Source organism: Panulirus ornatus, chromosome 40 (genome assembly GCF_036320965.1).
Source record: "Panulirus ornatus isolate Po-2019 chromosome 40, ASM3632096v1, whole genome shotgun sequence".
Taxonomy (NCBI): Eukaryota; Metazoa; Arthropoda; class Malacostraca; order Decapoda; family Palinuridae; genus Panulirus; species Panulirus ornatus.
Window position 1 is genome coordinate 7,870,715 of NC_092263.1, and position 18,282 is coordinate 7,888,996.

Below are 18,282 nucleotides of genomic sequence, written 5' to 3' on the forward strand. Positions count from 1 at the left end.
GGTGGCGATGGGAATGAATAAGGGCAGACAGTATGAATTGTGTACATGTGTATATATGTATATGTCTGTGTGTATATATATATGTATACATTGAGATGTATAGGTATGTATATTTGTGTGTGTGGACGTGTATGTATATACATGTGTATGTGGGTGGGTTGGGCCATTCTTTCGTCTGTTTCCTGGTGCTATCTCGCTAACACGGAGACAGCGACAAAGCAAAATAATATAATAAAAATATTTTTTTTTTCTTTTTTTGCTTTGTCGCTGTCTCCCGCGTTTGCGAGGTAGCGCAAGGAAACAGACGAAAGATATGGCCCAACCCACCCCCATACACATGTATATACATACATCCACACACGCAAATATACATACCTACACAGCTTTCCATGGTTTACCCCAGACGCTTCACATGCCCTGAATCAATCCACTGACAGCACGTCAACCCCGGTATACCACATCGATCCAATTCACTCTATTCCTTGCCCTCCTTTCACCCTCCTGCATGTTCAGGCCCCGATCACACAAAATATTTTTCACTCCATCTTTCGACCTCCAATTTGGTCTCCCACTTCTCGTTCCCTCCACCTCCGACACATATATCCTCTTGGTCAATCTTTCCTCACTCATTCTCTCCATGTGCCCAAACCATTTCAAAACACCCTCTTCTGCTCTCTCAACCACGCTATTTTTATTTCCACACATCTCTCTTACCCTTACGTTACTGACTCGATCAAACCACCTCACACCACACATTGTTCTCAAACATCTCATTTCCAGCACATCCATCCTCCTGCGCACAACTCTATCCATAGCCCACGCCTCGCAACCATACAACATTGTTGGAACCACTATTCCTTTAAACATACCCATTTTTGCTTTCCGAGATAGTTCTCAACTTCCACACATTCTTCAAGGCTCCCAGGATTTTCGCCCCCTCCCCCACCCTATGATCCACTTCCGCTTCCATGGTTCCATCCGCTGCCAGATCCACTCCCAGATATCTAAAACACTTTACTTCCTCCAGTTTTTCTCCATTCAAACTTACCTCCCAATTGACTTGACCCTCAACCCTACTGTACCTAATAACCTTGCTCTTATTCACATTTACTCTTAACTTTCTTCTTTCATACACTTTACCAAACTCAGTCAACAGCTTCTGCAGTTTCTCACATGAATCAGCCACCAGCGCTGTATCATCAGCGAACAACAACTGACTCACTTCCCAAGCTCTCTCATCCCCAACAGACTTCATACTTGCCCCTCTTTCCAAAACTCTTGCATTCACCACCCTAACAGCCCCATCCATAAACAAATTAAACAACCATGGAGACATCACACACCCCTGCCGCAAACCTACATTCACTGAGAACCAATCACTCTCCTCTCTTCCTACACGTACACATGCCTTACATCCTCGATAAAAACTTTTCACTGCTTCTAACAACTTGCCTCCCACACCATATATTCTTAATACCTTCCACAGAGAAGGAGATGGAGTGAGTATTTTGAAGGTTTGTTGAATGTGTTTGATGATAGAGTGGCAGATATAGGGTGTTTTGGTCGAGGTGGTGTGCAAAGTGAGAGGGTTAGGGAAAATGATTTGGTAAACAGAGAAGAGGTAGTAAAAGCTTTGCGGAAGATGAAAGCCGGCAAGGCAACAGGTTTGGATGGTATTGCAGTGGAATTTATTAAAAAAGGGGGTGACTGTATTATTGACTGGTTGGTAAGGTAATTTAATGTATGTATGACTCATGGTGAGGTGCCTGAGGATTCGTGGAATGCGTGCATAGTGCCATTGTACAAAGGCAAAGGGGATAAGAGTGAGTGCTCAAATTACAGAGGTATAAGTTTGTTGAGTATTCCTGGTAAATTATATGGGAGGGTATTGATTGAGAGGGTGAAGGTATGTACAGAGCATCAGATTGGGGAAGAGCAGTGTGGATTCAGAAGTGGTAGAGGATGTGTGGATCAGGTGTTTGCTTTGAAGAATGTATGTGAGAACTACTTAGAAAAGCAAATGGATTTGTATGTAGCATTTATGGATCTGGAGAAGGCATATGATAGAGTTGATAATAATATATATTTTATTATTATTATTATTTTGCTTTGTCGCTGTCTCCCGCCTTTGCGAGGTAGCGTAAGGAAACAGAAGAAAGAAATGGTCCAACCCACCCCCATACACATGTATATACATACACGTCCACACATGCAAATTAACATACCCATACATCTCAATGTACACATATATATACACACACACAGACACATACATATATACACATGCACACAATTCACACTGTCTGCCTTTATTCATTCCCATCGCCGCCTCGCCACACATGGAATAACATACCCCTCCCCCCTCATGTGTGCAAGGTAGCGCTAGGTAAAGACAACAAAGGCCCCATTCGTTCACACTCAGTCTCTAGCTGTCATGCAATAAAGCCCGAAACCACAGCTCCCTTTCCACATCCAGGCCCCACACAACTTTCCATGGTTTACCCCAGACGCTTCACATGCCCTGATTCAATCCATTGACAGCACATCGACCCCAGTATACCACATCGATCCAATTCACTCTATTCCTTGCCCACCTTTCACCCTCCTGCATGTTCAAGCCCTGATCACTCAAAATCTTTTTCACTCCATCTTTCCACCTCCAATTTGGTCTCCCACTTCTCCTCGTTCCCTCCACCTCCAACATATATATCCTCTTGGTCAATCTTTCCTCACTCATTCTCTCCATGTGCAAAAACCATTTCAAAACACCCTCTTCTGCTCTCTCAACCACGCTCTTTTTATTTCCACACATCTCTCTTACCCTTACATTACTTACTCGATCAAACCACCTCACACCACATATTGTCCTCAAACATCTCATTTCCAGCACATCCACCCTCCTGCGCACGACTCTATCCATAGCCCATGCCTCGCAACCATACAACATTGTTGGAACCACTATTCCTTCAAACATAGCCATTTTTGCTTTCCGAGATAGTTCTCAACTTCCACACATTCTTCAAGGATGCCAGGATTTTCGCCCCCTCCCCCAACCTATGATTCACTTCCGCTTCCATGGTTCCATCCGCTGCCAGATCCACTCCCAGATATCTAAAACACTTTACTTCCTCCAGTTTTTCTCCATTCAAACTTACCTCCCAATTGACTTGACCCTCAACCCTACTTTACCTAATAACCTTGCTCTTATTCATATTTACTCTTAACTTTCTTCTTTCACACACTTTACCAAACTCAGTCAACAGCTTCTGCAGTTTCTCACATGAATCAGCCACCAGCGCTGTATCATCAGTGAACAACAACTGACTCACTTCCCAAGCTCTCTCATCCCCAACAGACTTCATACTTGCCCCTCTTTCCAAAACTCTTGCATTCACCTCCCTAACAACCCCATCCATAAACAAATTAAACAACCATGGAGACATCACACACCCCTGCCGTAAACCTACATTCACTGAGAACCAATCACTTTCCTCTCTTCCTACACGTACAAATGCCTTACATCCTCGATAAAAACTTTTCACTGCTTCTAACAACTTGCCTCCCACACCATATATTCTTAGTACCTTCCACAGAGCATCTCTATAAACTCTATCATATGCCTTCTCCAGATCCATAAATGCTACATACAAATCCATTTGCTTTTCTAAGTATTTCTCACATACATTCTTCAAAGCAAACACCTGATCCACACATCCTCTACCACTTCTGAAACCACACTGCTCTTCCCCAATCTGATGCTCTGTACATGTCTTCACCCTCTCAATCAATACCCTCCCATATAATTTACCAGGAATACTCAACAAACTTATACCTCTGTAATTTGAGCACTCACTCTTATCCCCTTTGCCTTTGTACAATGGCACTATGCACACATTCCGCCAATCCTCAGGCACCTCACCAAGAGTCATACATACATTAAATAACCTTACCAACCAGTCAACAATACAGTCACCCCCTTTTTTAATAAATTCCACTGCAATACCATCCAAACCTGCTGCCTTGCTGGCTTTCATCTTCCGCAAAGCTTTTACTACCTCTTCTCTGTTTACCAAATCATTTTCCCTAACCCTCTCATTTTGCACACCACCTCAACCAAAACACCCTATATCTGCCACTCTATCATCAAACACATTCAACAAACCTTCAAAAGACTCACTCTATCTTCTCACATCACCACTACTTGTTATCACCTCCCCATTTGCGCCCTTCACTGAAGTTCCCATTTGCTCCCTTGTCTTACGCACTTTATTTACCTCCTTCCAGAACATCTTTTTATTCTCCCTAAAATTTAATGATACTCTCTCACCCCCAACTCTCATTTGCCCTCTTTTTCACCTCTTGCACCTTTCTCTTGACCTCCTGTCTCTTTCTTTTATACATCTCCCACTCAATTGCATTTTTTCCCTGCAAAAATCGTCCAAATGCCTCTCTCTTCTCTTTCACTAATAATCTTACTTCTTCATCCCACCACTCACTACCCTTTCTAATCAACCCACCTCCCACTCTTCTCATGCCACAAGCATCTTTTGCGCAATCCATCACTGATTCCCTAAATACATCCCATTCCTCCCCCACTCCCCTTACTTCCATTGTTCTCACCTTTTTCCATTCTGTACTCAGTCTCTCCTGGTACTTCCTCACACAAGTCTCCTTCCCAAGCTCACGTACTCTCATCACCCTCTTCACCCCAACATTCACTCTTCTTTTCTGAAAACCCATACAAATCTTCACCTTAGCCTCCACAAGATAATGATCAGACATCCCTCCAGTTGCACCTCTCAGCACATTAACATCCAAAAGTCTCTCTTTCGCGCGCCTGTCAATTAACACGTAATCCAATAACGCTCTCTGGCCATCTCTCCTACTTACATACGTATACTTATGTATATCTCGCTTTTTAAACCAGGTATTCCCAATCACCAGTCCTTTTTCAGCACATACATCTACAAGCTCTTCACCATTTCCATTTACAACACACACATATATATTTTTTTTTTTCATACTATTCGCTATTTCCCGCGATAGCGAGGTAGCGTTAAGAACAGAGGACTGGGCCTTTGAGGGAACATCCTCACCTGGACCTCTTCTCTGTTCCTTCTTTTGGAAAATTAAAAAAAAAAAAAAAAATAAAAAAAAAACGAGAGGGGAGGATTTCCAGCCCCCCGCTCCCTTCCCTTTTAGTCGCCTTCTACGACACGCAGGGAATACGTGGGAAGTATTCTTTCTCCCCTTTCCCCAGGGAATATATATATATATATATATATATATATATATATATATATATATATATATATATATACCCTAACCTGAGCCAGGTACCCATTTTATCGGCCAATCCCTAGGGATGGATGAAGAGCTGGGTTGACTGTGGACTGACTGCTGCAACCAGGATTAGAACCTTTGTGCTCGACTCTGGGCAGCCCATGAAAGCATCAAGGTCAGGAATGCTAATTGCTACACCACAGGGGTACATAAAAGTAAAAGAAATGCACAATTCTACAAAGCCTAGAGTAAAAGAAACATAAAATTCAATAGAGCCTATGTAAACCTTACCAAAACTGGGTGGGGAGGGCTATGCAGAAACACATAAAATTAAACAGAACCAATGCAAATCTTACTTAATTCCCCAAGAAACCTAAAATTACTACATTCTCAATGTATGAAAAAATCCCTTGTAATAATTTCTGTGGTGCCCCTAAAATGGAGAATGAACAAACATTAAAATTTCAGTTCTTTTATCATTAAGAAAAAAAATACCAAGCAATCGCCCAATTCCCCATGAGTTCAAACTGAAAGCACTGGCAAAATTGTTTAGACTCACACTCCAGTCAGTAAAGGCTACTCCACAAGGAACATCAAATATTCATGCAAATACTGAAATACATACTGTAATGGACAAACTTAGTTTTTCACCATAAACAAAGCATAGCAACATGTATCATTATAAAGACCCAGAAAACGTTCATGTGATTATGAGCTACAGTACCTTCCCACCAGTAGTATACAAACCACTCCCCTTCTGCCATCATTACAAAACACACGATGAATAAAAACCTTTATATATCCTCTTTAATCAATTTATCGTTACCTCCTCACTAACAAGGCTCAACCTCATTCAAGACATAATAGGCTCAATCTCAGTCGATACGTACTAGGGTCAACCTCAACCTCAGTCAAGACAGTCTCTTTCCATTAGATGCATGACTGTTCTTTTCCCATTAGCTGTTGAAATGGTCCCATGTTTCTGGCTGAATTTTTACAAAATAGAAATTTTAGAAAAAATTTACAGTACTTACCCTTAAGTAATCTTCTGTTTCTCAAAGTATTTCTCAGACAAATTGTTCAGAGCAAACACCTGGTCCACATATCCTCTACAACTTTTGAAACCACACTGAATACCTCAACTCTGATGCCCTGTGCATGGAAACATCCTCTCAAACATCATTCTCCCAAACAATCTACTATATATATTCAACAGACTTATACCTTTGTAATTCTTTTACAAACTAAATAATAATATATAAAAATGAAGGAGAGAGATGTTAATCCATGGGATGGAAAATGCTGGTCTGGTTGCACATCTTGACAATGTGCAACCTGGAGAACTACTTAGCTGTCAGTGACCAGGAGCCAGTAAGTCGATGACATCATCTCTGTGGTCGTCCCTAATTGGCTGAGGACATGCCTACTATGAGCATATGGTCACCATCTCATTAGATGCATTGCAAAAGGTAGGAAAAGCCAGTGTTCCCCACCAGAAAAACTAAAGGCTAGAAGGTTCTACCCAATATTTCTGAAGGATAACTCTCATGCCTGAGGGACAAACTCAAGGGGGGAAAATATTCTACAACAAAAGTCAAGAAACAGCAACAATGGAAGACTAGAAAGAAAATAAAATTATCACCACTACCTGAGCTAATGAAACCACAAACAGAAGAAATAGATGCTATAATAACTGAATCTGTACTTCAATCTTTTGATATAACCATTACTTTCTTATCCTTTCAAGGAAGGGGTGAAACACAAAGCCTCAACAGACATTCAATCCAGCAATGCTTACAACTATATCACCTTAACGTGGATTTTAACAACACACACAGAAAGTCACTAAATGACAATGCAGGGATGATAACACTTACCCGGAGCTTCTTTGTGAAAGTATTCTCAATGGTCGGATCATAGCTGTCCACAAATTGGCCATCAACAAACTGGATGCACAACGAGGATTTTCCTGCAATTCATATCAAAATAATTATCATAAAGAATATGTCATCACCAAAACAAGTCTTCAAAGATTACATTTCAAATTAAAAACAAACATGAACATACATGCTACCACAGTAAATGTATAAGGTACAGTTTCTTTTTTTCTTTTATAGTGACCAATATGACATGAGAAAACATGCCCCAATCAAAGGCCATCTTGGGTGAAAAAAAATGAAGAGTAGAAATTAATCAAGGCTCTTAAGATTCCTTGTAGACCTAGCTCTTATTGGAAGAAAGGTAGTACGAAGATCAAACACAAAAGAAGGAAGACAATTCCACAACTCAGCTGTTCTGGGGAAGAAGAGGTATCACAATAGCCAATCTCCAAGTTGTTGGTCTTCACGCAGGAACAGTGGGGAGCAGAGGCCAAATGCATGCCTCGGATGCAAGTCATGGATGTGGACCCATATAAAGACAACTCGAGAACAGTAACCAAAATATTACTGCTGATAAAGCAGCAACCTCATGGTATATGGAAAGGGAAGGTTAAGGAGATGTGATAACATGTGAATTAATGAGACAGGAGGCTTTTGATTCACCTCTGGTTAAAAGAGGGGTGAGCCATCCTAAATATGTGAGCAGCACTCCATCCTTTGATGAATAAAGCACCTGTAGATATGAAATTAATCATGGCACCAACACAACACTCCTAGCTTTTGGGAAACTGACTTTGCAATGTTGGTTATGTGGGGTTTCCATGGAAGAGTGAACGATACTGTTAGGCCCAACATGTTTGTGATATTGCTAGGTTGAATTGTGGTGTGAAACTGAACGAAGGGAAACGAAAGATTCTTAGACAGAGGTATAAGGAGAAATTGTGTTTCAGCACTTATACTTACAAGAGTTACTGTATGTGCTGGACATCAAATGTCTGAGAATACATGGAGTGAGAAGGATTGATCTAAAAATAAGATATGGTAGGGTCACAAAAAGATGCTGTATGTATGAGAGAGATGAAGAGGGTGTGCTTAACTGGTTTGGACTTCAGGAAATGATGAGAGAGGATAGCATTACTAAAAGGGTCTATATGTCGAAAGAGTAAGGAACAAAGAAAAGGGGCAAGGATGGGGAGAATCAGGGAGGAGGTGAAAGGATTAAGTGAACGATGCTTTGAGATATTTGGGCCTGAACATGCAAGAAGAGGATAAAGCAATTTGGAGTGATGTGGTATAAAGAGGGATTCATGTTGTCAATGGGCTGAACCAGATCAACCAGTCAAGGAAAACCAGAGGAAGGTGTGAGAGCCTGGTTGTGGATGGGGGGGCTTAAGTTTCGATGCATTTTACATGAAAATGTGGATGGAAGAAAATGAGGCCATTCTTCATATGTTCCTTGCTATGCTACAAAACAATGAACAGTTATGAAAAAATCAAACTAATCATCATAAAAATATTCACCAAAATTACGGGAGAAAATTTCAGTAAAAAATTAATAGATATGGTGATAAGGATTTTACCAGTATTCTTGGTGCTACTTCCTTGACTTCTTTTCCAGAATAAGTCAGTCTCATCCACAAAACATTTGCTCTGGTGCGTAACCTCCTTCCGAATTAATTCTCAGCATACACAAATAATTTTTAAGTGGAAACCCAGACACAGGTTGGAGTACACAACTGTGTAATAGCTGGTGGAATATGATCTGAAACACTGGCAAATTGTGAACATGTGGAATTTTGCCACATCAAAATATGCATGATCAGTACACAAATACTCTTAAATATCCTGACATATAATTAAAAGTAGTATGTCACAAACAATGAAGATAAAAGGTAACAGGAGGGGCCAGACTTGGTTATCTCTATGAGGTTCTGATCATTATCAAACTTCCTCAGTACCTCTAATTTGACATCAAGAGTAATAGCCGTATGTCCAGTAATTCTATAAGTATTTTTGGCATTCCTTCCAGATATACTGAAATGCCTGCACTTACTGACTTACAGTGGAAGTAGTGAATAATGAAGTTGCAGCAAAAACAAATGAACATTATGCCAACTAGTGGGATTACAATCAAATGGAGTAGATTTTGCAGATGCCACTGAAATGCAAATGACCAATATACACACAATTTGAAATATCCTGATACATCATATCATTAAAATTAGAAGCAGTTCAGTTCACACAATAAAAACGTAAAGGTAGCAGAGTTAGTGACACCCACAAAATGACTATATCTATGAGTTTTTGACCTGCAAAGTATCTCTAATTTACCTTTAACAGAGATAGGCTCAAGTCCTGTACTCCCATGAATATGTTTGTAGCTTCCACATGACTTACTGAAATGCCTACCCTTACTCTGAATGTGGAAAATAATATGGTAGAGGTGAACACTAAAGAACATACTACTTTGTAAAATGGCAAGATACAAATCAAAGGGTGCTTGCAATGACACAGCTAACTCAAGAGTGATAAGTACACAATTACTTCAAATTAAGGTGACATACTTATGAAAATACTCTTTTAGACTTCAACAATTCAGAGAGGAAAAACTTTTCTTTTTCTAAGTCAAAGCATAATGTCATAGGTCCTCATACTCTAAATTCCAAAGTGCTATGAGCCTGCAATGTCATAATTGGAAGGCTTGCTGTACAGCACATCAGCACTCCATGGGTTAACTTAACCCAGGGGTTTTCTGAATGAAACATCGTCAAGGGCTTAATCTCCCTAAGCGTTCCCTCTAAGTATGAAGCATCAAGCAACCTTTGGTAGCTTTTAAACCTATAATGGTCTTCTCCTCCTTGCTAATGATTACCAAAAAAATTAGTATCTCAAGGCAGTTTAAATATGGATTCTTTTAATCTTTTTTTACAATTCTGAGGGCTCATGTGATGCTCTCCAAACATGCACCCTAATTCTCAACCGGTATAAACGTGAAACATCATAATTCAAGCCATCATAAATTGGAAGGTTGTGTTAGTCTCTCTACAAAAAATAATAAACCTTTTCTCTCCAAGACTAGGGATATAGTTTAGGACCTTCTAACCCTCTGTTCGTCCAGTGGGGAACACTTGCTATCACCACCCACAGCTACCCTTTCAACTATATACTGGCCAGCTCACTTGTTCTGGGCCCATCCTTGGCTAATGTACATCACATCCCTGAACCATCTGATTCACCTGTTTCCAATTTACAGGTAATACACTTTTAAAATAGTCATTCATTGACACAGAATTTTCTGATTATAACACAACCCATGGATCCTAAACATCTGATATGCATACGCTCCTTCCTCTAAGAACAAGCTTTTGATCACAATCATCTTAGTTCACAGGCTAACCACTAGTAAGAGGGACATGAACCAAAATGCATTTTGCCACTGGGAGGGAATCAAACCAAAAAGTGTTCTGCTATGACATTAATATGAAATGCATGATTACTTTATGAATACATTATAATGCCTAAAATTCTTTCCTATTAGCCCCAAAAGGACCCTAGTTGTACTTGTATGTGTCACCATATAGGGACCCTAGTCATAATTGTACAATATAAGTACCCTCATTTACAGTCAAAGGGACACTTTATTGCTATGATGAGGTGCCTTACGTCACAGGCAACTGCACTGCACACCCAGAAAAAAATCCCAATGATAGTTACCTATACAGCATAAAGTCTGACCTGTAGGTATCTTAGCTGTATCTTTATTTATGTTGGAGGCTTCAGTCAAGACAAAAGTCCACATCATAGCTGGGCCTTTACTTAAACATAGAGAGGTTACTGAGAGGGAAAAAGGAAACAAGGGAAAGTATTTACAAATTTTGGAGGAAGTGCCACATCATAGTTATTGGGAAAGACATGAAAGGGTAGAATAGAGAGTTCCAAAGCTTCAAGGTGTAGAGAAAGTTACTAAAACAGCCCACCCCTGAGTTGCCAACAGCCACATAGTAATCATGTGACACAGCACCTTGCCAAGTATTGCATGGTCTAGCTAGTGGTGGGAGGAACACACGCAGCCAGCTCTCAGGAGCAAAAACCAAAGTAATACCTACAGAAGAAGGAAAGTGAACCAGCATTGTAGCATATGGCAAGTATATTGACTTCAGAGGTTAGCCTGGAAGAGTCGATAATTTGGACCACCTTTAAGTAAGGATACAGAGCTAGAAAAGTACTCCATGCAAGGAAGGGTCAATCCTTTGTATAAATGGAGCAATTATTCAGTAAAAAGAAATCTTGACATTTAAACGAGACTCATAGTTTCTCCATAGAAAACTTAGCCATTTCCATCATGTGGGGTTTCCAAGAGAGTGGATGTTATGAAAGTATGTTTATTGAGTTAAAAGGTGAAAATGAAGAACCACTGAAGGAGAAAGGAAAGATGTAAGGAGTTTTCAATAGAGAAATGGGCAGAAACTGGGTCTTGGAAGCATTAAACATAACCAGATTTTGTCAACCCCAATGAGACATCCAGTCTAAGTATGAGTTTATTGAGGAAGTTGTGTCCAGGCGAGATGCAGATCAAGTGAGAGAAAGAGGAGCACAAATGAAGGATGTGGAAAAATACAGTGTTGAGCTCTCAGGGACACCAGTGTTAATGAAGAAAAGAGAGAGGCTGATCCATCAACAATCATGGTGATGCATCAGCCAAAGAGGAAGCTAGACATGAGGGAGCAAGGTGAAGGAGGGAAACCAAAAGAGGCGAACTTAGAAATGACACCCCGATACCACACGCTGTCAACAGCTTTGAATATATCAAGGGCAACTCCACAGGATTCCTCAAAATCTTTCAGGAATGATGAGCAGATATTAGTGTGATAGGAAAGAATATTACCAGTGGATATTGCCTTACAAAGGCACTCTTATGATCAGAGAAAAGGCTACTAGATTCAAGATGTCAGAGGATATGGAAGCTGAGGACGGATTCAAAGACTGGAAATGGTGGATGTCAGAGCAACAGGATGATTGAGGATTGAGAATGGTCATCCTTCTCAAGGATGGGATATACCAATGCAGGCAAAAGAGAAGGGAAAAATCTGGTTTTTAACAAAAACGTAAGCAGAGGGACAAGTTTAGAGACACACTATTCCAGTATACAGGGATGGATGCCATCCATCCATCAGGATCATAAGCCTTCCTTGTGTCCTGAGAAAAGCATTTTTTCAGACTGCTTGTAAAGAGATCATGGGTAGGGGCACAGGATTAGTAAGAGGATCATCAGGGGGATGAATAAATATTAGTCATCAAAGGTAGAGTTAGAGGAGAAAAGACAACCAAAAAGAGCTGTGTTGGCTTCAGACAAACAACTACAGTATCATCAGAACAGAAAAGTGAAGGAAAGGTAGAACAATAGAGGTTTTTAGAGATGCCTTTATCTAAAGACTAAAAAGATGTATCAGTGGATGAAGAAGAGGTTATCACACTTCCTGCGCATAAAGGAATGCTTTACCTCACAGATAACGTACTCGCAATTACTATGATCATTGGTAAATGCTAAATGGCAGTTAAAAGAAGGAGAGCTTTTCCATGCTCAATATGCCTAATTCCTTTCCTGAATGGCCTAAAAACAGGATCAGCAGAACCATGGGTTGGAAAAAGATCATCTAGGAGGAAGAGGGAATAAATGTTTCCATTTCTATAACAATAAGCAAAGTCAGAAAAGAATTTCTGCAAGTCATTCGTGTCAGCTTTGTCAAGGTACCGATATTTACACTTGGAAGAGGCTACCGAAGGAGGAGGTGCCATTAAAATAGATACATTTTTGAAAGTGGACAGATGAAACAATTAGAGGTGATACTGCGTAGCTATAGCGCTGAGGATTAGAGGTGAAAACAGATCCAGAATATCCGGAACGTGGTCACAACGTTCAGGAATATGGGTGGGGTGGGAGATATTTTGCTCTAAATCACCGAGAATGGAAAGCATGAGGGCTTCAATCCCCCCAGCTATCCATAAGAGAGGAATACAACCATTCCCTATGGGGAATATTGCAATCTACAAGGCAAGAGGATCTTGACTTGCATGTGAGAGAATGCAATGGCCTCATGACAGGAGTTTAAATAGTCAAAGAAAGATACAAAATTTGTAGAATCACAAGAGCAGTAGGTGAAACAAAAGAAATGCATGGCAGGTGAGAGACAGACCTTGAACCAGATAACATCAAAGTTTGGAGATTCAAGGTTCCTGAGGTATGCAACAGGTGTGCTGATGATGGAATAAGCACAGACACCCATCTGAACCAGAATCGTGAGATTATATTTGAATATGAAAAACAGGCAAGTGAAAACATCATTCAACAATTAGGCCTCAGATAAGTTGCATTCTAAAAGTATTTCTATAAAGCAATTTCTTCAGAAAGCTTTAAGAAAGAACTATCATAATACTTTTCATCTAATTTTCAGTATGATATTTCAAGAACTGCATTGAAATAGCTCAAAAGAGTATGTAAATGAACTTTCAGATGAAAATAGTCAAAACAGTCATCCTTCAAATGACAACCTAAATGCAAGAGGATAGGCAAAGACAACCATAACAAGTACATGTTTTGAAATAACAGTGAAAATAAGGTTTGGCTACAACAGGAAGCTGTATGTTTTAACAGGTTCTGTTGATCTCTTGAAGTGCTTCATCCACTTTACATTAACCCCACATTTTCTTTATCTTCACAGCCATTATCAACTTATCACAAGACAATAAAAATCATATTTAGACATGCTCTAAAGGTCTAGTTGTCCTCTCTAAGCAAAGTACTGCCATAACAAAACAGTCACGTATGCTACACAATCACATTTCTAGTGACCAAAAACTATGTCTGTCCCTTTCCTGTTAAAAGAGGTTATTTTGCTGGCAGATAGGAACCAGTGAATCAAACCACATTGTACTGTCCATTTAATTTCCTTTATTTTTACTTTATCAATGAATATAATGACTTTTCCATGGAAGAAATGTTCCTGTACACATCAATTTATATATTGAATCTGCCGAGTAAAATCAACAATTCTGATTTATTTAAGTCGAATGGGATCACTAGAGATAATACCTATTACCACCTTGAAATGCTAGGAAAGTGTTACGTAAAAACAGTCAAGCAAAGAACCTCATCTAACCCTGGAGCAGGAGTCAACATACCCAAAATTGCAAGCTCTATGCAACCTAAGTGCATCCCAAAAGTGTCTATTAGTTTTAATAAATCCAGAAACCTAGCAGAGCAATGGAAAACAGAAAGTTAGCAGTGATGCCAGTACTAGCCCAATGGTGCCAATTTGTTAGAAAAAAGACCATGACATTCTCAAAAAGTGCAACATCTTGTTAGTAAAGTTCCAGTTTAGGGGCAACAAAAACATTAACCTATCAATGAATTCTTTAAACTTATCAAAAGTTCCTTCAACTGGGGAGTGCAATTCAGAGCATAATCTTTAACCCTATCAGTAAAAGCAGTTTAATCTTTAACCCTATCAGTACGAGCAGTTTAACCATTCTGTTCTGCAAAGCCAGTGTAATGAATGACGAATACAATAACAACCACAGAAAATTATTTTGAGCACTATACTTTATCAAACAATATCAAATTCAGTGACAATAGTATATGAGGAAAACTGTTGGGTTAATCAAAGTACAAGTAAGTGTTACATTCATAAAACATCCACAGGTCCTATGAAAACCTCACCAAACCTCCCTAGCAACCAAGACTAATTTAATCTTTCTCCTAGAATTCCAGTGAGTGAGGATGTTTTATGTTATATCAATAAATAATAAGTGTATTACCTAGTCTTACATAAATTAAGTGGAGTTTTTCAACAGTTCTACATAACCCTCAATCACCTCACCTTATCTAAAATCATTCAATATGTTCTAAATCATGTCTCAAAACACCAGGATATTACACTAAGAGTGCAAAAAAAATCAGTTAATGTCCACTGCCAATAGCAATACAGAGATAAACTACATTTTTATCCCCTAAAACAATAAATGAGATCACAAGGAAAAAACATGGGCTTAGAACTGAAACACTTCAGAAAACAAAAGAACCAATGAAAACCTCACCTAACTTCCCCTAACAATCTAATTCTATCTCCAATTTCATTTGAAAAATACATGAACATTATATAGAACGGTAATATCTTTGCATTCAGTTGTCGAGAAGTTCGACTGATGACTTTGTTGCATTCAGTGAGTTTACTTCCTCTCACAGAACGAGTCCAAAACAAATGAAGGAAGATGGCAACAATGTCATTACTATATGACTGAAAATCAAGGGAAATCTCAGCCTCTAGGAGAAGTCAGCCAAAGTTTTATTTGATTCTAATGATCTTTCATGATTCATCTATTAAAACCATCCCCACCCACTCATGTAGGTTTGGATGACTAAATATTACTCTTAATAATGCCCCCTGGTATTAATCATTCCTACTAAGTATAAGTAACCCACTTACAAGCATTTCTTTAAAGTACGTAAGTTAATTTTGCGTTGCGTATTCAAAGGAACTTTACCCTATAGCACTACAGTAAAAGTTAATAATATACAAACAGCATGCCACGTGGGAAAGTATATAATACACTAAATCACTGCTGCCAAACCAAATATATTCTACAGAAATACAAGAACCTAAATCTATAAGCTGCCTAACTGCTCCTTTAGGGTCTACAGGACAATACACACTACAGCAGTAAGGGTGATCACTGAAATGCATTCTAATCCCCAAAATGAACATATAAACTACAAGAATAGCCCTTTTCATCTCATGTCACACTGTTATATGGGGAGGTTAGGACTATGGGGGCTAAGGAAACCCTCCCAACTAACTTGAACCCATCTACCTCCTAACAGATGCCATGCCGCCTCCACCCGTTAGCAGATAACAGGCAAGCCCCAGCCTTTCCCAGCTTGACTGCACTAGGGTAAGTGTTAGGACGACACAGACATAAGCACATCCCTGGTACACTAAGGATAGCACAAAACACTCTGGTTAGGGGGGAGGTTGTGGTTGTTTTAGGTGTGGGGGGGACCTTACCAACACTTCTGTAACCCATCACGGCTACTTTTCTGTTTTTGGGAGGCATAACTGCGAGGAATGTCGTTCACTGATCCATAAGACAAGACTTCAATCACAGTCCAAGTCACGGTGAGAGAAAAATATACGAGAGGGGAGGAGAGTGTTCTTTTAAAGTCTAGTCACGGGGTCCAGCCCGCCAGAGCAACACATTTGTTTTGATGATGATGGCGACACACAACACACACACTCTCGTGGTCCTTCACGACCCCACCTCGAATTTATACTTCTACGTCACAGGATATGTCCCTCCCTTGGTCCCCTGAATCACTTCTCGTCGGGGAATAAACTTTTCTGGCGATTTTAGGGGCCCAATGTATTCCCGTTATCTCATACGAAGGATTTCTGTAACTAGTAATAACCAGCTGAAAAGCGCATTTGTCACACGTCTACTGGATTTATTTTTCATAAAAGACGCCTCATCGTCTATCTGATTTTTCCTTTTCCAGTTACTGTCTTTATCGTGGCCTGATCTATATTTCTTAGTTAGGATAGCGTTGCACGTTCAACAAAAGTCGCTAATAGTATACACCAGATGCCAGAAGGATCAGCTGACGCCGTACCAGCTGATCGCGTCCGCGGGAGAATTTAAACGTTGTAAAGTGAGAATTACGTAATACCAGCTCTTGTATAACGTCAATACACAATATACAGTGGATTTTGCCTATTAATGGATCTTAAAAGCATTATCTCAAGTGTTGGAAGGTAAATATTCTATATTGTGTATCTTTGATAAATAAGGGAATAGATCATTTTAGCATGTTACATACTTATGTAATCCAAGCATCGAACCTTTGATCTTTTTTCTTTTGTTCAAGTGTGAACATCTGCTAACGACAGCTTAGTTCATGATCAATAAGTGAAACAATGATTCCTTTCCGGCCCATTTACTAATTCGTACTGTATAATGGGGCTAAGTTATTGATTATGCGTTATAGGTAAAAAAAAAAAATGTAACTGGCTTAATCAATTCCATGAAAATTCTAGATTTGTTTAGTTTACGTTAATCCTTGATTTAAGGGGAAAATAGTAATACAATCCCGACCATATCATTAAGAAAAGCAGTCTACTACCGACATACGTTACACATAACATGTTACAGTATCTTAGAATTATTGTTCTTCTGTGACAGTGATAACGGTGGACATATTTCTCTGCTTGTGAGAAAAACCTTAATATTCTCTCATCATTCTGTACCTACATGCGTGTATACATATAATTTACAAAGATATTCTGTCAGTCACGTCTCTCGTCTCTTTGTCTAGAAGGGATATATTGTTTTTGTTCAGTATCTTGCTATTCTTCTATGAACAAAGATGACCTACGATCCCAGCTGTTTTTCTATATCCTTTTCTTAGGTTTTTTTTTGAGGGTCATTATGTGAGCGCAATTCCTCCATACATTACTACCCTTAGAAAGTTGTTCTTAGTATCAATAGGAAGTGAATTATCAACACTTTTGTACGTGTAGAAACATTACTTATTAATGGCATTTAATTTTGCTTCTATTTTCTGGGAAATCGTAATTATCACTTCTGGTTCTTGGTAGCGAGGCGGATCCATGTCTGATTGGCGCTCACAGCCTGGAGGCCTAGTGTTGCCAGGTAATCCTCTTGAAAAATCTTATCCCTATGATATATATATAAAGATGTAGTCTTCTCCTGCCTTTTGCCACTGGTTTTTAGATATAAGTATTCGTTAAGTCGTTGTGTTTTAGAACCCATCTTGGCTTACCTACAAGTGATCCTTAGAACCCACTTGAGTTCATTACTTAGAGTTGCCACTGTATATATCTTTCTCCCTTTGAAACATTCGTTTTTCTGATTGCTGGTCGAAATTAGGGATAATTTAGTTTCATTATCATTATTTATTATTATCATTGTTACTTTTATCATTAATATCTTTAATCTCTTTCGGAAACTGGCTTTATTGTAGTGGTTTATCTTCGTTATTTCTCCTACTGCACATATATCTCAGCAACTGTTGGTTGGACTGAATTGTAATTTTCAGAGAAGTTGC

At 39.3% G+C, this 18,282-nt stretch overlaps 1 protein-coding gene across 1 annotated transcript in view; it reads right to left on the reverse strand.

Moving 5' to 3' along the window:
• Positions 1-16,658, reverse strand: part of Rheb (Ras homolog enriched in brain) — a 32,994-nt gene extending 16,336 nt beyond the window's left edge. Inside the window, exons 1-2 of the mRNA XM_071685403.1 lie at positions 16,226-16,658; positions 7,161-7,252 (exon numbers count right to left, since the gene is read on the reverse strand). Coding sequence (XP_071541504.1) covers positions 7,161-7,252; positions 16,226-16,274 — 141 coding nt within the window. The 5' untranslated portion in view covers positions 16,275-16,658. The remainder of the gene's footprint in view (positions 1-7,160; positions 7,253-16,225) is intronic.
• Positions 16,659-18,282: the final 1,624 nt, after the last annotated feature.